General features: G+C 32.1%; 5 protein-coding genes across 5 annotated transcripts, besides 4 other annotated features; 3 read left to right on the top strand and 2 right to left on the bottom strand.

Annotated features, from left to right (window-relative positions):
* Window positions 1–2,090: part of a mobile genetic element that runs on past the window's edge.
* Window positions 363–1,632, top strand: TVAGG3_0158950 (uncharacterized protein; the record flags this gene model as incomplete). The annotated part of the gene is made up of 1 exon (XM_051224900.1): window positions 363–1,632. A coding segment is annotated over one exon (1,270 nt), but the record flags the coding sequence as incomplete, so codon positions are not given.
* A 2,325-nt stretch (window positions 2,091–4,415) lies between the features above and the next one.
* Window positions 4,416–4,682, top strand: TVAGG3_0158970 (uncharacterized protein; the record flags this gene model as incomplete). The annotated part of the gene is made up of 1 exon (XM_001301029.1): window positions 4,416–4,682. The coding sequence occupies one exon, from the start codon at window positions 4,416–4,418 to the stop codon at window positions 4,680–4,682; it is 267 nt and encodes an 88-aa protein (XP_001301030.1).
* A 94-nt stretch (window positions 4,683–4,776) lies between these two features.
* On the top strand, window positions 4,777–4,971 carry TVAGG3_0158980 (uncharacterized protein; the record flags this gene model as incomplete). Its single annotated transcript, XM_001301030.1, has 1 exon — window positions 4,777–4,971. The coding sequence occupies one exon, from the start codon at window positions 4,777–4,779 to the stop codon at window positions 4,969–4,971; it is 195 nt and encodes a 64-aa protein (XP_001301031.1).
* Window positions 4,972–6,077: 1,106 nt separating this feature from the next.
* Window positions 6,078–6,114: a mobile genetic element.
* Window positions 6,078–6,114: a terminal%2Cinverted (terminal inverted repeat of Banshee-A3 transposon ID:TVAGG3_0158990).
* Window positions 6,115–6,596: 482 nt separating this feature from the next.
* Window positions 6,597–6,695: a mobile genetic element.
* A 157-nt stretch (window positions 6,696–6,852) lies between these two features.
* TVAGG3_0159010 (ubiquitin binding) lies at window positions 6,853–7,887 on the bottom strand (the record flags this gene model as incomplete). Its single annotated transcript, XM_001301031.1, has 1 exon — window positions 6,853–7,887. One exon carries the CDS (start codon window positions 7,885–7,887, stop codon window positions 6,853–6,855), a length of 1,035 nt encoding a protein of 344 aa, XP_001301032.1.
* Window positions 7,888–8,040: 153 nt separating this feature from the next.
* Window positions 8,041–8,648, bottom strand: TVAGG3_0159020 (ubiquitin conjugating enzyme domain-containing protein; the record flags this gene model as incomplete). Its single annotated transcript, XM_001301032.2, has 1 exon — window positions 8,108–8,635. One exon carries the CDS (start codon window positions 8,633–8,635, stop codon window positions 8,108–8,110), a length of 528 nt encoding a protein of 175 aa, XP_001301033.1.
* Between the last annotated feature and the right edge of the window lie 4,737 nt (window positions 8,649–13,385).

Here is a 13,385-nt window from a genome sequence, read left to right on the forward strand (position 1 = left end):
CAAGTTAGAAAGAGAAAGGCACCATTGAATTCACCAGCTCCTGCCCCAGCTCCTGTTGTTCAAGAAGCTCCTAAAGTTGATGAGAAGAAAGAAGAAGAACAAGCATATACTAATAAAATGTTGTTAGAGATGATGACAAAGATATTAGAACGTAACAGTGTAGTTAATGAACCAAACATGGACCCAATTGAACGTGAGAAGGAAACTAAAGAGAATCAAGAATATGTTCAATCAATGGAAGAGAAAAGAATACACTTCGATGATGAACCAGAGCCTGAACCAGAACCTCCTAAACCTCAGCCACAAATAAGACGAATAATCCCAAGAATAAGAAGATTGTAAATTTTTTATAGCTGAGAAAGATGTTGAACGATAACCTCAATACATACAGTATTGCTGATTCCATCAGACAAGTAAGATATTATTTCGATCAAGTTGATGGGGCAGTTCCTATTGGAGATACTAACCATAGATATGTCCCAACAAAAGTGCCAGCTATGCCGACAAATACTATTGATAACGGTTATATTACATTTAACATATCACCACCTGGTGAGAACATGATTGACTTATATAATACGTTCATTAGTGGTTATGTCGATGGTGAGTGCATAATTACAACAGAAACTGAACCAGCTGATGAAAAAGTTCCTAAATATGATGGTGAAGTATATAAAGAAAGAGCTGTTGAGACAGCTCCTACAGGATCAAATGTTACAGCAATTAAAGCAATTGATACTAAATATGCTGGTGGCAAATCATGTGCACATCTTCCAGCAATTTGGTTGGGATACATTGATTCATTCTATGCTGTTGAATCATATCAATTAATCGCTAATGGTAAAAGTGTTTATACACAAGATAATGCTAGAGAAGAAGGTTACATTACTTCTACTGCATCTACAACAGAAGCTATTAAGAAAGTTGATGTATTTAGTAAGGCTAGACATAAAGATGTTTTCAATAGATGTGATACAGTTCGTTCTGGACAGATTATTGAGTTCAATAAACCAATTAGTGGTGCAACTACATTAAAGTTCCACATACCAATCAAGATTGACCTAAGAAGATTCCTAATACTTAATAACATTAGATTCCTTCCAGCGTTTGCTGGTAACTTACAACTTAAGGTTAAGTTCAGTATTGCTGGTATGGTTTGGACACCATTAAGTTATCAGGATATTCTACCATTACCGAACATGCAAGCCAATGTTACAAGCTATATTCCAATCACTAATCACTTCACTCCTATCTATGAAGGTATCAAAGTTATTGATACTGTAACTTGGAATGCCGATAAGAGTACGATATCATTTGGTACCAAGTTTATTAAGTTCACTAAGAAGAATGCAAACTTCTTTGAAATGATTACATACTGTAACTCATTCTCTTTGGACCCTAACATCTATAGTGATTTGGTGACAAGATATTCGGCAAAGACTCTAAACTTCCCAATCAAAAGAATTGACTGCATTACTATGGATGGTTCAATGGCTAAAGGTGAAGGAACTCCTTGTACATTCACGGCAGCATTTACTCCATTATATGTGAACACCATTTATACACTATTTAAGAAAACACCTAATTATAACACTACCTATGAAAATCCATTGTTTGAACAAATTCAATTGAACTGTGGAGCATATGGTAACATACCCGCTGAGGCTCAAGCATCTAATGATCCAATCTTCTATGAGATGCAGGCAAATGCCACTAACAATAATAACGATACTGTTGGCTTCAACTATGATGTCATGAGGTCTATCACAACCACATCAGTCCCTCAATTTGGAATCGAGTCAAATGACTTAGGTCATTACCTATGTGGATTCCCTTGCGAAACTGATTATACATTCCAACAGGGTCAGTTATCTAATTCACCTATTACATATAAGCTTACAGTTAAGCCAACAGCAGAGTCTATTAAATATACTGAGAAACCAGTGTTATGCTTCTTACGTCACGTTTGCCTCTCCATACAGATTAAACCTGTGGGACCACCTATCGTACTTCTCGACGATTATGATTTATCAGCCCCTGCTAGTGAATAAAGGTTAGTTTACATATGAACGTTTATTTTTACACATATATGCGTACATATGCGCGCCCGTATGGTGTCAGTTTTCTGTCACTTTTTTCATTGTGTCGGTGACTGTAGCTGTAGGCTACAGGCGACGCACAATGTATACTGTACTTTTGTGAAAACATCTCATCAGTTTCTAGCTAATTCAAAAATCTTTACTATCTTATTCGATTAAAATGAAAAGGGAATAGTTTCATTATGCTTTAAATGACAGCCTTATAATATAATCATAGTTTTCGCTCAATATGCAGCATTTTTTTTTCGAAATCTATGGTCAATATCCTAAATACTGATTGCTTTGCATTCATATCTCTTACATTTTCTATACCCACATCACTATTCATTGCTATTCCTATCTTTTTCATTTTTGTTTGTTTCTCATAATTTCTCAAAAAACACGATAACTTGATATTTGTAAATATCATACTTTATAACGTAAATAAGAACTTGACCTATTAAGAAAAGCAGTAATGAAAAGAAAATCTGAAATTCATAAAAATTACAAGTTTCTGATGACAATTAGCTTAATTAAACCAGGTACAAGATTATATAATTGTATTTTCTATCCAATTATCCATATAATATCTTATCCAGAAAAAATAACTTGATCAATACCAAATGATTTTTTAACTAGTAAATAAAGTATTTTCTTTACACACACATTGTATATCATAGTTTTTTTTTTTTTTGGTTTCGCAAAACATCCAAAAACAAATATGCTATAAAAGTGACAATTTTAGCAAAACGAAACCCTTACTTTTATTTATTATTTTAAATATTATTTAATTTTATTATTTGAATAAGCCAACTTATATTTGAGAAGCTCAATTTGAGACCACTTAAAACATTGAAATATCATAAATATTGAAATATTAAAAAGTGTATTTCAAAATATTGAAATTATAAAAATTTATAATACTGAAATTGAGACAAATTAATAAATTCAATGTGTTTTTTTTGAAATAACTCTCAAATATTATTTTTTTTGTTTATTTAATGATGAATAAATATGATTGCTTTAGTCAATCATAAAAACTAATTTAAGTTTAAAATAATGAAAGGATAATTTGATCGTTTTTTAAAATACAATTATTTTTGATGATTTGCAAGAATCTTTGAAAAGAATATAATATAGGTTCTATTTTTGTAAAATTTATCCAAATCATGTATTACATAAATTACGATTAAAACGATGAAAGAACCAAAAAGTGTGTTTTGTGTTTTGTTGTTGCGTGTTGGATGCGGGATCCTGTTATTTCCGAAATCGACAAAAAATTTGGAAATTTAATTTCCGAAATCGAAATTATATTAATGTTTTTAATATTCTTATATCAAAAGGATTAAAGTTCATTAAGAGAAAAACAATTCTTCTTCTTCAATCTATTGGCGCATTTATTTCTACACGCCAATAAGGAAGGGAAAATTATAAGACACCATGGTGTCTTCAAAACGCTAATTTTTGATATTTTTAACAACCCTAGATGAATTCAAAGAAGAAAACTATGATTCAATATAATGTAAAAAACAAGCTGCTATACAGACAATGGAAGAATCCAAAGATGATGATTGCAGCAGTGAAATTCGAAAAATATTAGTTGCATTTTCAGGTGAAACACTTGAAAATTACTTATACAACAAAAATATAGAAGAGCAGTTCTATATAATTGAATCATCCTTCCCAGATCTGGACACAGAAGATTTTATCGTGCACTGCGTTATGCTCGAGTTTCATGATTTAGCAATTGAAGTGATTAAAATAACAAATTATAATGTAGAAGAGCTTTACAAGTTTCGAGATATAATCGATACACCAGAATTTATAATTTTTGTTATGAAATATGGAATTTTTCAACATGAAACGTTCTTTCTCGATATTTTTCTCTCTCACATTGAAGTACTGATAGAAAATGATATTGTTCAAAACGAAATAATAAATTCGCTTAAGTATCTTCAAGAAAAATTACAAAGATGCCATTATATTTTTCTGGTACTTATTATTATGCAAAGGTTTATATATTACTCAACTCGCAAATGCATTCATATACTTTTTAATGTTTGCAGCCTTGATAATTCAATATTTCTAGAAAATTTACCTTGGGATGACTTATTTGCGGATATTTGGAACTTCGGAATCGAAAATTTGCCGGACATTTGTGCTTACTACAATTTGTATGCTCATTACTTAGCGCAGCATCCCATAAAAATTGTTGAAAATGTAAATACTCTAATTTAAAAATGGAACGAAACATTCAACAGTGAAGAACAGTATGTTGTTAAGCTAAGATCGACACTCGTTGTATGCTACGTGTTAGTTCTGAATTTTTCAGACTATATGTTAAAGATTCAACAGCAACCCAATACAATCTACGATAAACAATTGATACAATGCGTTATAGTTCATGCAATAAACTTTTTTATTCGTCAAGTAGAAGAAACAGCAAAAGAATTCTTAAAGAATTGTAATTTCCAAGAAACTATAGAGCATTATGGATATTATTTCAGCGAATGTGATGATACAGATGATGAAGAAGCTTATTTATTATCGCTACAAAAGGAAGAGGAAGAAAAAGAAGAAGATCAAATTAAAATTTCAGAATAAACTAATAGATTTGTATAAAACCATGCACATTGTTTAACTATTGATAGAAAAAGATATAATAAATGTTTTAACCAAGAATATTTTTTACAGTATTATGAAAAAGCTGCTCCAAGGCAGACACCATCAGCATCTCAAGCTTCTCCAAGGCAAGCACCATCATCATCTCAAGCTGCTCCAAGGCAAGCACCATCATCATCTCAAGCTGCTCCAAGGCAGATGGGTCCGAACCAAAGTAGCCTACAAATTGAGAGGAAACTTTGGTCGCAACTATGAATACAAAGTATATTGACCTATGGCATATACCATATATCAGTACATATACCCCACATATACATATATCAGTTTGACCCATAATTTCATTATTGATAAAATAATTATTTTTAAAATCACATTAAATTTCAATATTCTTTTCTACAATGAAATAACTCTTTATATAGGTATATATAACAGTAACAGATTGTATCAATATGTATTATAGTAGTGCATTAAATTTTTGGTCATATCAAAAAAATGTGTCCAAATGTGTTAAATCGGTTAGAAAGCATTATATTGATATATACATATGATATCCATACGTTGATAGCATGTAGATATATTGTATATTGAGATATTTGAGAAATGATTAATGATGTGCTAAAAATTGGTGTGTTTTAGAATATTTGTGTATTGATATTAAATTTATTAGTGTAATTGATATCAAATTTATATGAATAAGTTAAGTATAGAGAAATGCAAAAATGGGAGTTATATATCAAAGACGAATGGGTCTTAGCAAAATTTGAATAATTACATCATTCTAAATGACTACTAAACAATTTTATTTATGATCAAATTTTATATATTTTTTTGGATCAAATCCATTTTAATAGAATTTATATACTATTCATCTATTAGTAAACACTACCGTATATTATTTTTTAAGCTATCTTATTTTTTGAACTTTTATTCAAATCTTTGGTCGCAAGAAGAATTGCATGATAAATAAAAACATTTAATCAAAGTCAATTTTATTTTTCATATTCAAATGGACTGAGTGTTAACATTTAACATTTTTTGCTAATTGTCGTCAAAAATTAGGCGTAAAGCAAAAATTGATATTTCATATGGTTTTATGATAGATAAGCATTATATTCCCACTCATTATATTCGTAAATTTTGAGGTTTATCCTTCGCTTTTAAGATCATTGAATTTGATTTTTATATAAAATAGTTATATATTAGAAAATAATATGAGTTTATGTGATATTATTTTTCAGAAGATTTCATTCTATATGCCTATGAAAAGTACTCTCAAAACTAACTTTTTCCTAATTATAATTAAATCTAGAATATTGTATTATGCTTAGTATTATTTCATTTTTCTCATTCAATTTAGAATTTACAAATGTCAAAAAATTGAGAGCTGTCACTTTTGATGAATTTCTGTTTATTACAGCATAATCTTAATATATGTACTATATAGATATTATAATTTATCTATATTTTTTTGCCAAGTATTCAATATTGTGGGCTTTTTGCTGTTTCAAATTAGACGCAAAATGATTTTAAGACGCACTTTTTCTATATACTGTCAGAATTATATTCTCAAATGACGACTAGTTTTGCGCAAATCAGAAACCAAATAGAAGTACTTTCACAAAGTAATATAGTTAACATACCACAACAAAATTCTGCTTCATCTTCAAATTCAAATTCCATTTTCCAGGCAATTAAGAATCCATTTGATGATTTGCACTCTTAATTTCTTATATGTCCGAATACAAACTTATTCGAGTTTGAAATCTCATTAATTTTGCGTTAATTTTACATTAATGCAAATTATTCCTAAGATTTATCATTATTATATTAATAGACTGTTTTTATTTCCTATAAAATTTTTCTGATACTCCTATTCCTTAAAGAAAGTTCTGAAACTCTGATTGCGATCTAGTTTTCGAACTTTCGCATAGGAATTAAAGGGTGAGAGGTATATAGTATGCCTATATGCCTCTCACCCTCCAATTCCAGCTCTGAAAAGGAACAATCAAAATGAGTATTTAGACAAAAGATCTTATCCTAAAAAATCAGTATAATTTGCATCATATAATCTTTTAATATTATTTTAAAAAATATTTTGGACACTGAGAACAATAAAAAATATATGAATCAAATAATCTAACAAATCAAGAGCTTATTGAAGGTGTGTTACAAGAGCTACACGAATTGTTTGATCATAAGCACTCATTACAGCCAAACCTTCTTTATCTGGATGCCAGTCAAATGAGTTAATTGGTTGGGTTGAGAGCTGTGATGAAGAAACGTTTTCGTATTTGATATCCTTCTTTGATTTCTTCCAAATAAGTAATTTTCCGCTTCCACCAGTTGTGGCAATGAAATCTCTCTTTTGTGGGCAATGTTGAACAATCCAGACAGTTGCAGAGTCATCAATCTTGATGACATTAGATCTGTAGCCCTTATCTGTTGGCTTATCTGTAAGATCAAATGTAACAAGTTGGCCGGTTAAGCAACCAGCCGTAACACGGCTAAGCTGAGAGTAACGATCTGAAAATTGAACGCTTGCAATACCATTACGAAGATTTGTTTCCCATGAAACTTGGTTTGCACGTAAATCCCATAATTTAAGGTCGCCATTATCGTATCCTGCAATTACGGAACGGTCAGATGGACCAGTTGTTCCACCCATTGATACAGCCCAGCAGTCTCTGATTGTTCCTTCTGGTTTCAATGTTGCAACAACTGGATCTTGAGCACGAATATCAACGATGCAAACATTACCATCACGGGAGCCTGTAACCAATTCAGATGGGCCTGGAGCTGCACCACCATCAATGCAGTTAATGATTTTTTCATGTACTTTATGTTTGAAAACTGGTTCCTTCTTTCCTTCGTTGAAGTCAAATGTCATAACATTGCCTTCAAGATCTCCAACTGCAATGTTTCTTGTAATTGGATCAGAAGCTGCAAATGTTGCGCATCTGATTGCGTTTTCTGTTTCAATATCTGTTAGTTTCATGAGGAATGGCTCTTTCTGAGTTTGCATTTTATAAACTTGAATGGCTCCCGTGCCACGAGGACGTGATCCGCAAACTACAATACGCTTTGAGTTTGGAATCCATCTTGTTTCATAAACTGTATATGGCATATTCTCACAATGAAGCTCAACAATGTGAGTATTTTGAAGCTTTCCACTTCCGCTTTTAGACATCAACGTATTCTGAATTGAATGAAAATTAATCGTTCGATAAGTAGTCGTGTAGCAAAAGTGAAGAATCGTTCATAGAACTTTAGAATTTTGGAGTGAGACAATTGTTATACATGGGATGAAGAATACCATTCTTGAAAAAACAATAAACAAAAAGTATTAAAATTGTTTCATGTTTTATTTCACAGCATTTTGATTGCGTTATGCAGATAAAGATATTACGTTACAAACGTTTGATTCTTTTTCTTGCTTTTTCAGCAGCAGGTTTAGCAGCTTTTTGTTGACCGCCTTTCATTGCATAAACCTGGGTCATAAGCTTTGCGCGGGAGCAATAATCCTCGTAATTCTCAGAGAAAAGACGTCCAGCCTCTTCATTGAGAGCACTTGAAGGATTTGGTTGTAAAAGTAAGCATTTGATACTTAATAAAAGATGGTCTAAGCCCATATCTTCTGTCCAATCGGAACTCAATGTGCTAACGCAAATAGCACCAGCATCAGAAATATTTGGATGGAAAATTTTTGTAAGGAAGTATCCTTTTGGTGGTTTCTGAGGGAATTCTTCTCCAATTTCTAATTTAATATCAAATTCACCACCTTCAAATGGTGTTTCAGCTGGTCCTTCTATTGTTGCTTGAACTTCAGAAAGATTGTCTTCATTCATCTTGATTTTGATTCCACCAAGCTCAGCTTTGGAGAGTTTCCTAAACTCCTGCATCATCCTCTTAGCAACCTCAGGGCGTAGTGTAATCATTTTTATGCTCAATTTTTTTTCTAAACGTACAGTTTTTACTGACCAAATGAAATCAGCTGGATTTTACTATTTGTATTATAATATTCATATTGCCTCAAGTTTGCAAAAATTTTTCACCAAGAAAATCGAGTATATTATCAAGAATCAAATCTATTGATTTGAAATTATGAGGTAATCAATCAAATCTCTGAAAAATATCAAATAAACTTACAAAATATAATCATTTAATATTATTTATAAAATAAATTATTGCGTTTGAAACTCATTTTTTAACGTTTGCAATTTCAAGAACTGTTGCACCATTAATATCTTTCGAAAAAAAAATCATTATCATAATAAATATTATATACTTGTTAGTATATCTTATAATGAAAAATCAACCCGATGAAAAGTGCCATTTTTTAGTTCGTTTCTAGATTAATGTTGTACTTTTCATTGACTCTTTTGGGTCTAGTAGAGTTGAACTAGAACCAGGGACATATAAATTTGAGTTATGGGGTGCATCAGCATCAGACTCTCGTTCACATGGGAGCCTTGGAGCATATGTTTCTGGTGACATCAAAATTGAAAGCCGTCAAATTTTTTTTGCCTACATCGGTGAATCAGGCAAACAAAACTCTAATTTGCGTACATTCAATGGAGGACGCAAAGTTCAACCTAGTTCCAATTCTATTGCTTTCTCAGGTGGCGGCAGCACCGACATTCGACTGCAAGAAGGCACTGACTTTTCATCCTTGAAAACGCGAATTATTGTTGCAGGTGGTGCAGGTTGGCTTGCTAGTTATAACAATCCTACATCAGGAGGTCATGGCGGTTTCAACGGTTTTGACGGTTTATACAGTCAATGTCCATCATGTTCTACTGTAACTCCTATTATCAATGCCACAGGAGGAACTCAAGATTCTTATGGAATTGCCGGAGGTGGACCAAATGGATGTCTTGGAAAAAACGGCACCTTTGGTCAAGGAGGAGATGGAAGTGGAGGTGAATATTGTTACTGGACTACAGGAGCTGGTGGAGGAGGTTATTGGGGAGGGGGAGGCTCTGGACAATAGTGGGGACGACTAGGATCTGGTGGTGGTGGATCATCTTACATTTCAGGACACAATGGATTTAAAAGTGTCAAAAACGAAAGTTCTGCCACCAATATTCAAATGAGTGATAATCCAATTCATTATTCACAATTATACTTTCGTAATACAGTTATCAAAGGAGGATATGAATCTATTCCATCTCCAAAAGGTGGCATAGAAATTGGTCATTTTGGAAATGGCTGTATCCTTATTCGAAAACTCACACATTTGCTTTGTTCAAATCAAATTAATTTCTTTTCTTATCATTTTTTATATTATTTTCCAATGTATCTATTAATCTCAGAATAAGCATATCCTCTTTTCTAACTTTATTATTTATGTCACTTCTGGAGGACTCTGTGATACCAAAAAAAGCATTGTTTTTATGATAAAAATCTCCTCATATCAAGTGTCAGAAAAGTGAGAAATTTTACAGAATTTCATCTATCATTTCAAAGCTGATTATCCTCTCAAATATGATATTATTGTAGAAACCGTATTTTTACGATTATTTATAATGCCATGATGAATATATGGAATTAAATTAATTGATCTTATTGAACTTTTATTGCGGTAATAATTATGGCATTATAAATAATCGTAAAAATACGGTTTCTACAATAAGTTTGGCAATTATTAATCATTGACACAAGTTTAGTTTAGATGAAACTAATCAACTTCTTTCTAATCAATTTATGAAAAATTAAGCATTGTTGTGTACTATTATTTGAGGAATTTTATTAATTAGTTAGCTTAGTTTTAAGTTTTGCTCAAATTAGAAAAATATCAAAAATTGCAATTAATTGTTCCACTTTTTGAACATGTCATCTTTGTAAAGTGTTTTGATATCAAACTTGAAATGTTAATTACATCAAAAAACATTTTATAAAAAAAAATAAAATTTTGATATAAAAATAAATCTCTAAATAATGCTTTAGTCCAAAAAGTTGTCAGCATTGACACGTTCAACTCTATCACCGGTAGCGTCGACAACTGCCTCATTATTCTGCCTATTGGCAGCATTAGCCTTTCTGATGGCTTCCTCGACCTTCTTCGACCTCTCTGCTGATGTCTTAATAGGTGTTGGCATCTCCTCCATTGCAGGAGCCCAAGCAGCGATTTGTTCTTTGCGATCTTTCCACTGCAGATTGTTCTTTATTGAGATAAGAGCATCCTGCTGTTCGGAAATGGTCTTAATAAGGGCCTTTGGTCTGTATTTCAAGCGGTCGTTCTTGGCATTAATCGTAATTTCCTCGAGACGACGCTTAATGAACTGTGAATACTCAGGAAATGCGATATTCTCTGAGAACTCAACAAGTTGGGCATGGATAATGCGGCTTAGTCTGTCAAATGCTTCTTCTGCGTACTCATAGTTCACATTTTGAGGAGCAACGAGTTCATTGTCCCAATCAAAGCGTCCACCCTTTCCTTTGCAGTGCAGGGAACAGATAATTGCCATTGAATCAGCTGACCATGCAAGTAATGGAGAAATTTTCGAAAATTTTGAGCAAATTTGAGCGATATTCTGAGCTGCACGTAGTTGGAATGGAAGGTAGTTTGCTGTTGGGAAGTTGCGGAGGAAAGAATATAATTCTGTTAAGTATGGATAAACAATCTTTGATCTTCTGTTTTAAGAATGAATTCTGTAATAAAGTTCATCTCAGCGACAGTTCCCCATGAAATGATTCCTTTGTCTTTCTTTACAATGTCATCACAAATACGAGAAGCCAAATTTTTGATTAATTTTTTAACGAAAGACTTTGAGATCTCGCCCTTTTCTGTGAAGAAAGCTATAAGTTCAGGAAGTAAGCGTTCGATGGATTCAGTGTGCTGCTTATCAGCCAAATTCTTATATTCATCATAACGAAGATTGAAAACAATTGGTAAGAAAGTAGTGTCATCACAGATTTTCTGAAGTTCCTTGTTAGTAATCTCCGAATATTTTGGATTAGAAATGCCAAATTTGACTGCTGTTGTAAGAGCTTTCGAAATATCGATTTTATCGACGAATTTACGTGTGATTAAGACTGTCTCGAAGAATGCTTCAAGTAATTCTGCTGATCCTTTGAATTTCTCGAATGATTCGTAAGTTTGAACGATATCTGCGAGCATTTTCTCAGTGATTTGGTGCTTTTTACCTGTTGGATTGGCTTCATAAATGGAATATACTTTGGAAACAAGTGGAACTAAGATTTCTGTCAGTGGATTTAGTTTGTGTTCTTCTTCGAAAATGACATTCTCTTTTAATTCAAGTGCACCCATGATGACATCAACTGCCTGAGCAAGTTGAACTGGATTACCCTTGGGAATTGCTTGTTTTAATTCTTCAATTAATTCATCATCGATAACGACAATTTCCTTTTGCTGTTCTTCCTCCTCTTCTTCTGGGTTGGCATCGGAGTCTTCTGGTTCGGGGAATTCTTCATCAGAAACTTGTGGAAGATCCTTCCCTTTCGTGGAGGACATAGAAAATTTTGAGACACAGTAAAATTTTATGCATTTTGACTAAATAGATATATTTATTATAGCAGTTTATGGTAATTTTTCCGCAAAATATTCGCTTAAATCAAAGTTTAGTTATTCAATGATTGGATTTTAGGACTTATCAAATAAATATAAAGATTTTCCTATTGTACTTCATGTGTATGTTAATTTACAATCCAATTTTGGTTCCAATAATGCTTTTTTATTTTGTTTAGATCAAAAATCTTCCTAAATGTCTATAAGATCCTACTAATTGAATAAAGCTTGAATATAAAAACGAAAGCACACTGATATTGAGTAATAAATGAATCAAGTTCAATTAGATTTGTCAGAAAATCCTTAACAAACTGAATGGTCGTTCAATTCCAGCTTTGATTGTTGGATCTGCTAAGTGTCTTATCGATCCAAATATGGAACATCCAACAAGCTAAAGTTCATCGAAATAAAAAAGTTTAAATCTGAATTGCAATGCATTTATTGACGAAACAAAAGCATTTTAAACTCATTTATTACCAATGAAACCAGTTTGCCTCATAGCTTAGTGATTCGTTCTAAAAAAAAACGAGATATGCAGCCAAGGAGCTATCAGCATCTGAGCCATGCGGCAAAAAAAAACTTCTTGATTCAGAAGAGGTAAAAAATGTGCATGCATATATTAGTTATAAAAAGGGAGAAAAATTAATTAAACTTAACAAACGTTTAAATTATATGTATGCTGGAGTCATAATTCCGTTGGTAATGATCATTTGATTGCGAGAGGGGCAACCACATCTCCTAATTAAATTGAAAATACTGTGTGTTAGTTTGTTTTGAAAAATTAAGGCGGCTCGGATAAAAAGTATCATCCTAATCAGAACAGATCCTAAATTATCTTCAGCGCCATGTTCAATACATACTTAATTGATAAATCAGATCTTGACCAGATCAAAAATGACAGGGTCATGGAAAACCGCTATTTTAAGGTTATGAAAACATGTCAATTTTCTTGCTTTGAAGAAACTATATCTGATCATTACAATTAAAAATCTATATGAAATAAGGAAGTCAATTTGGAAAATTGTTTTCACTTTAGGAGAATATAATTTTCCATTTGGAAAATTTAAAAAGTGAGACGCGCAGGATTCGAACTTTTTTAAAAGTTGATTTAAATGAATTTTAGTGAGGAATATAAGGATAATATCATATTTAAAATA

Source organism: Trichomonas vaginalis, chromosome IV (genome assembly GCF_026262505.1).
Source record: "Trichomonas vaginalis G3 chromosome IV, whole genome shotgun sequence".
In the NCBI taxonomy this organism is placed as follows: Eukaryota; Parabasalia; order Trichomonadida; family Trichomonadidae; genus Trichomonas; species Trichomonas vaginalis.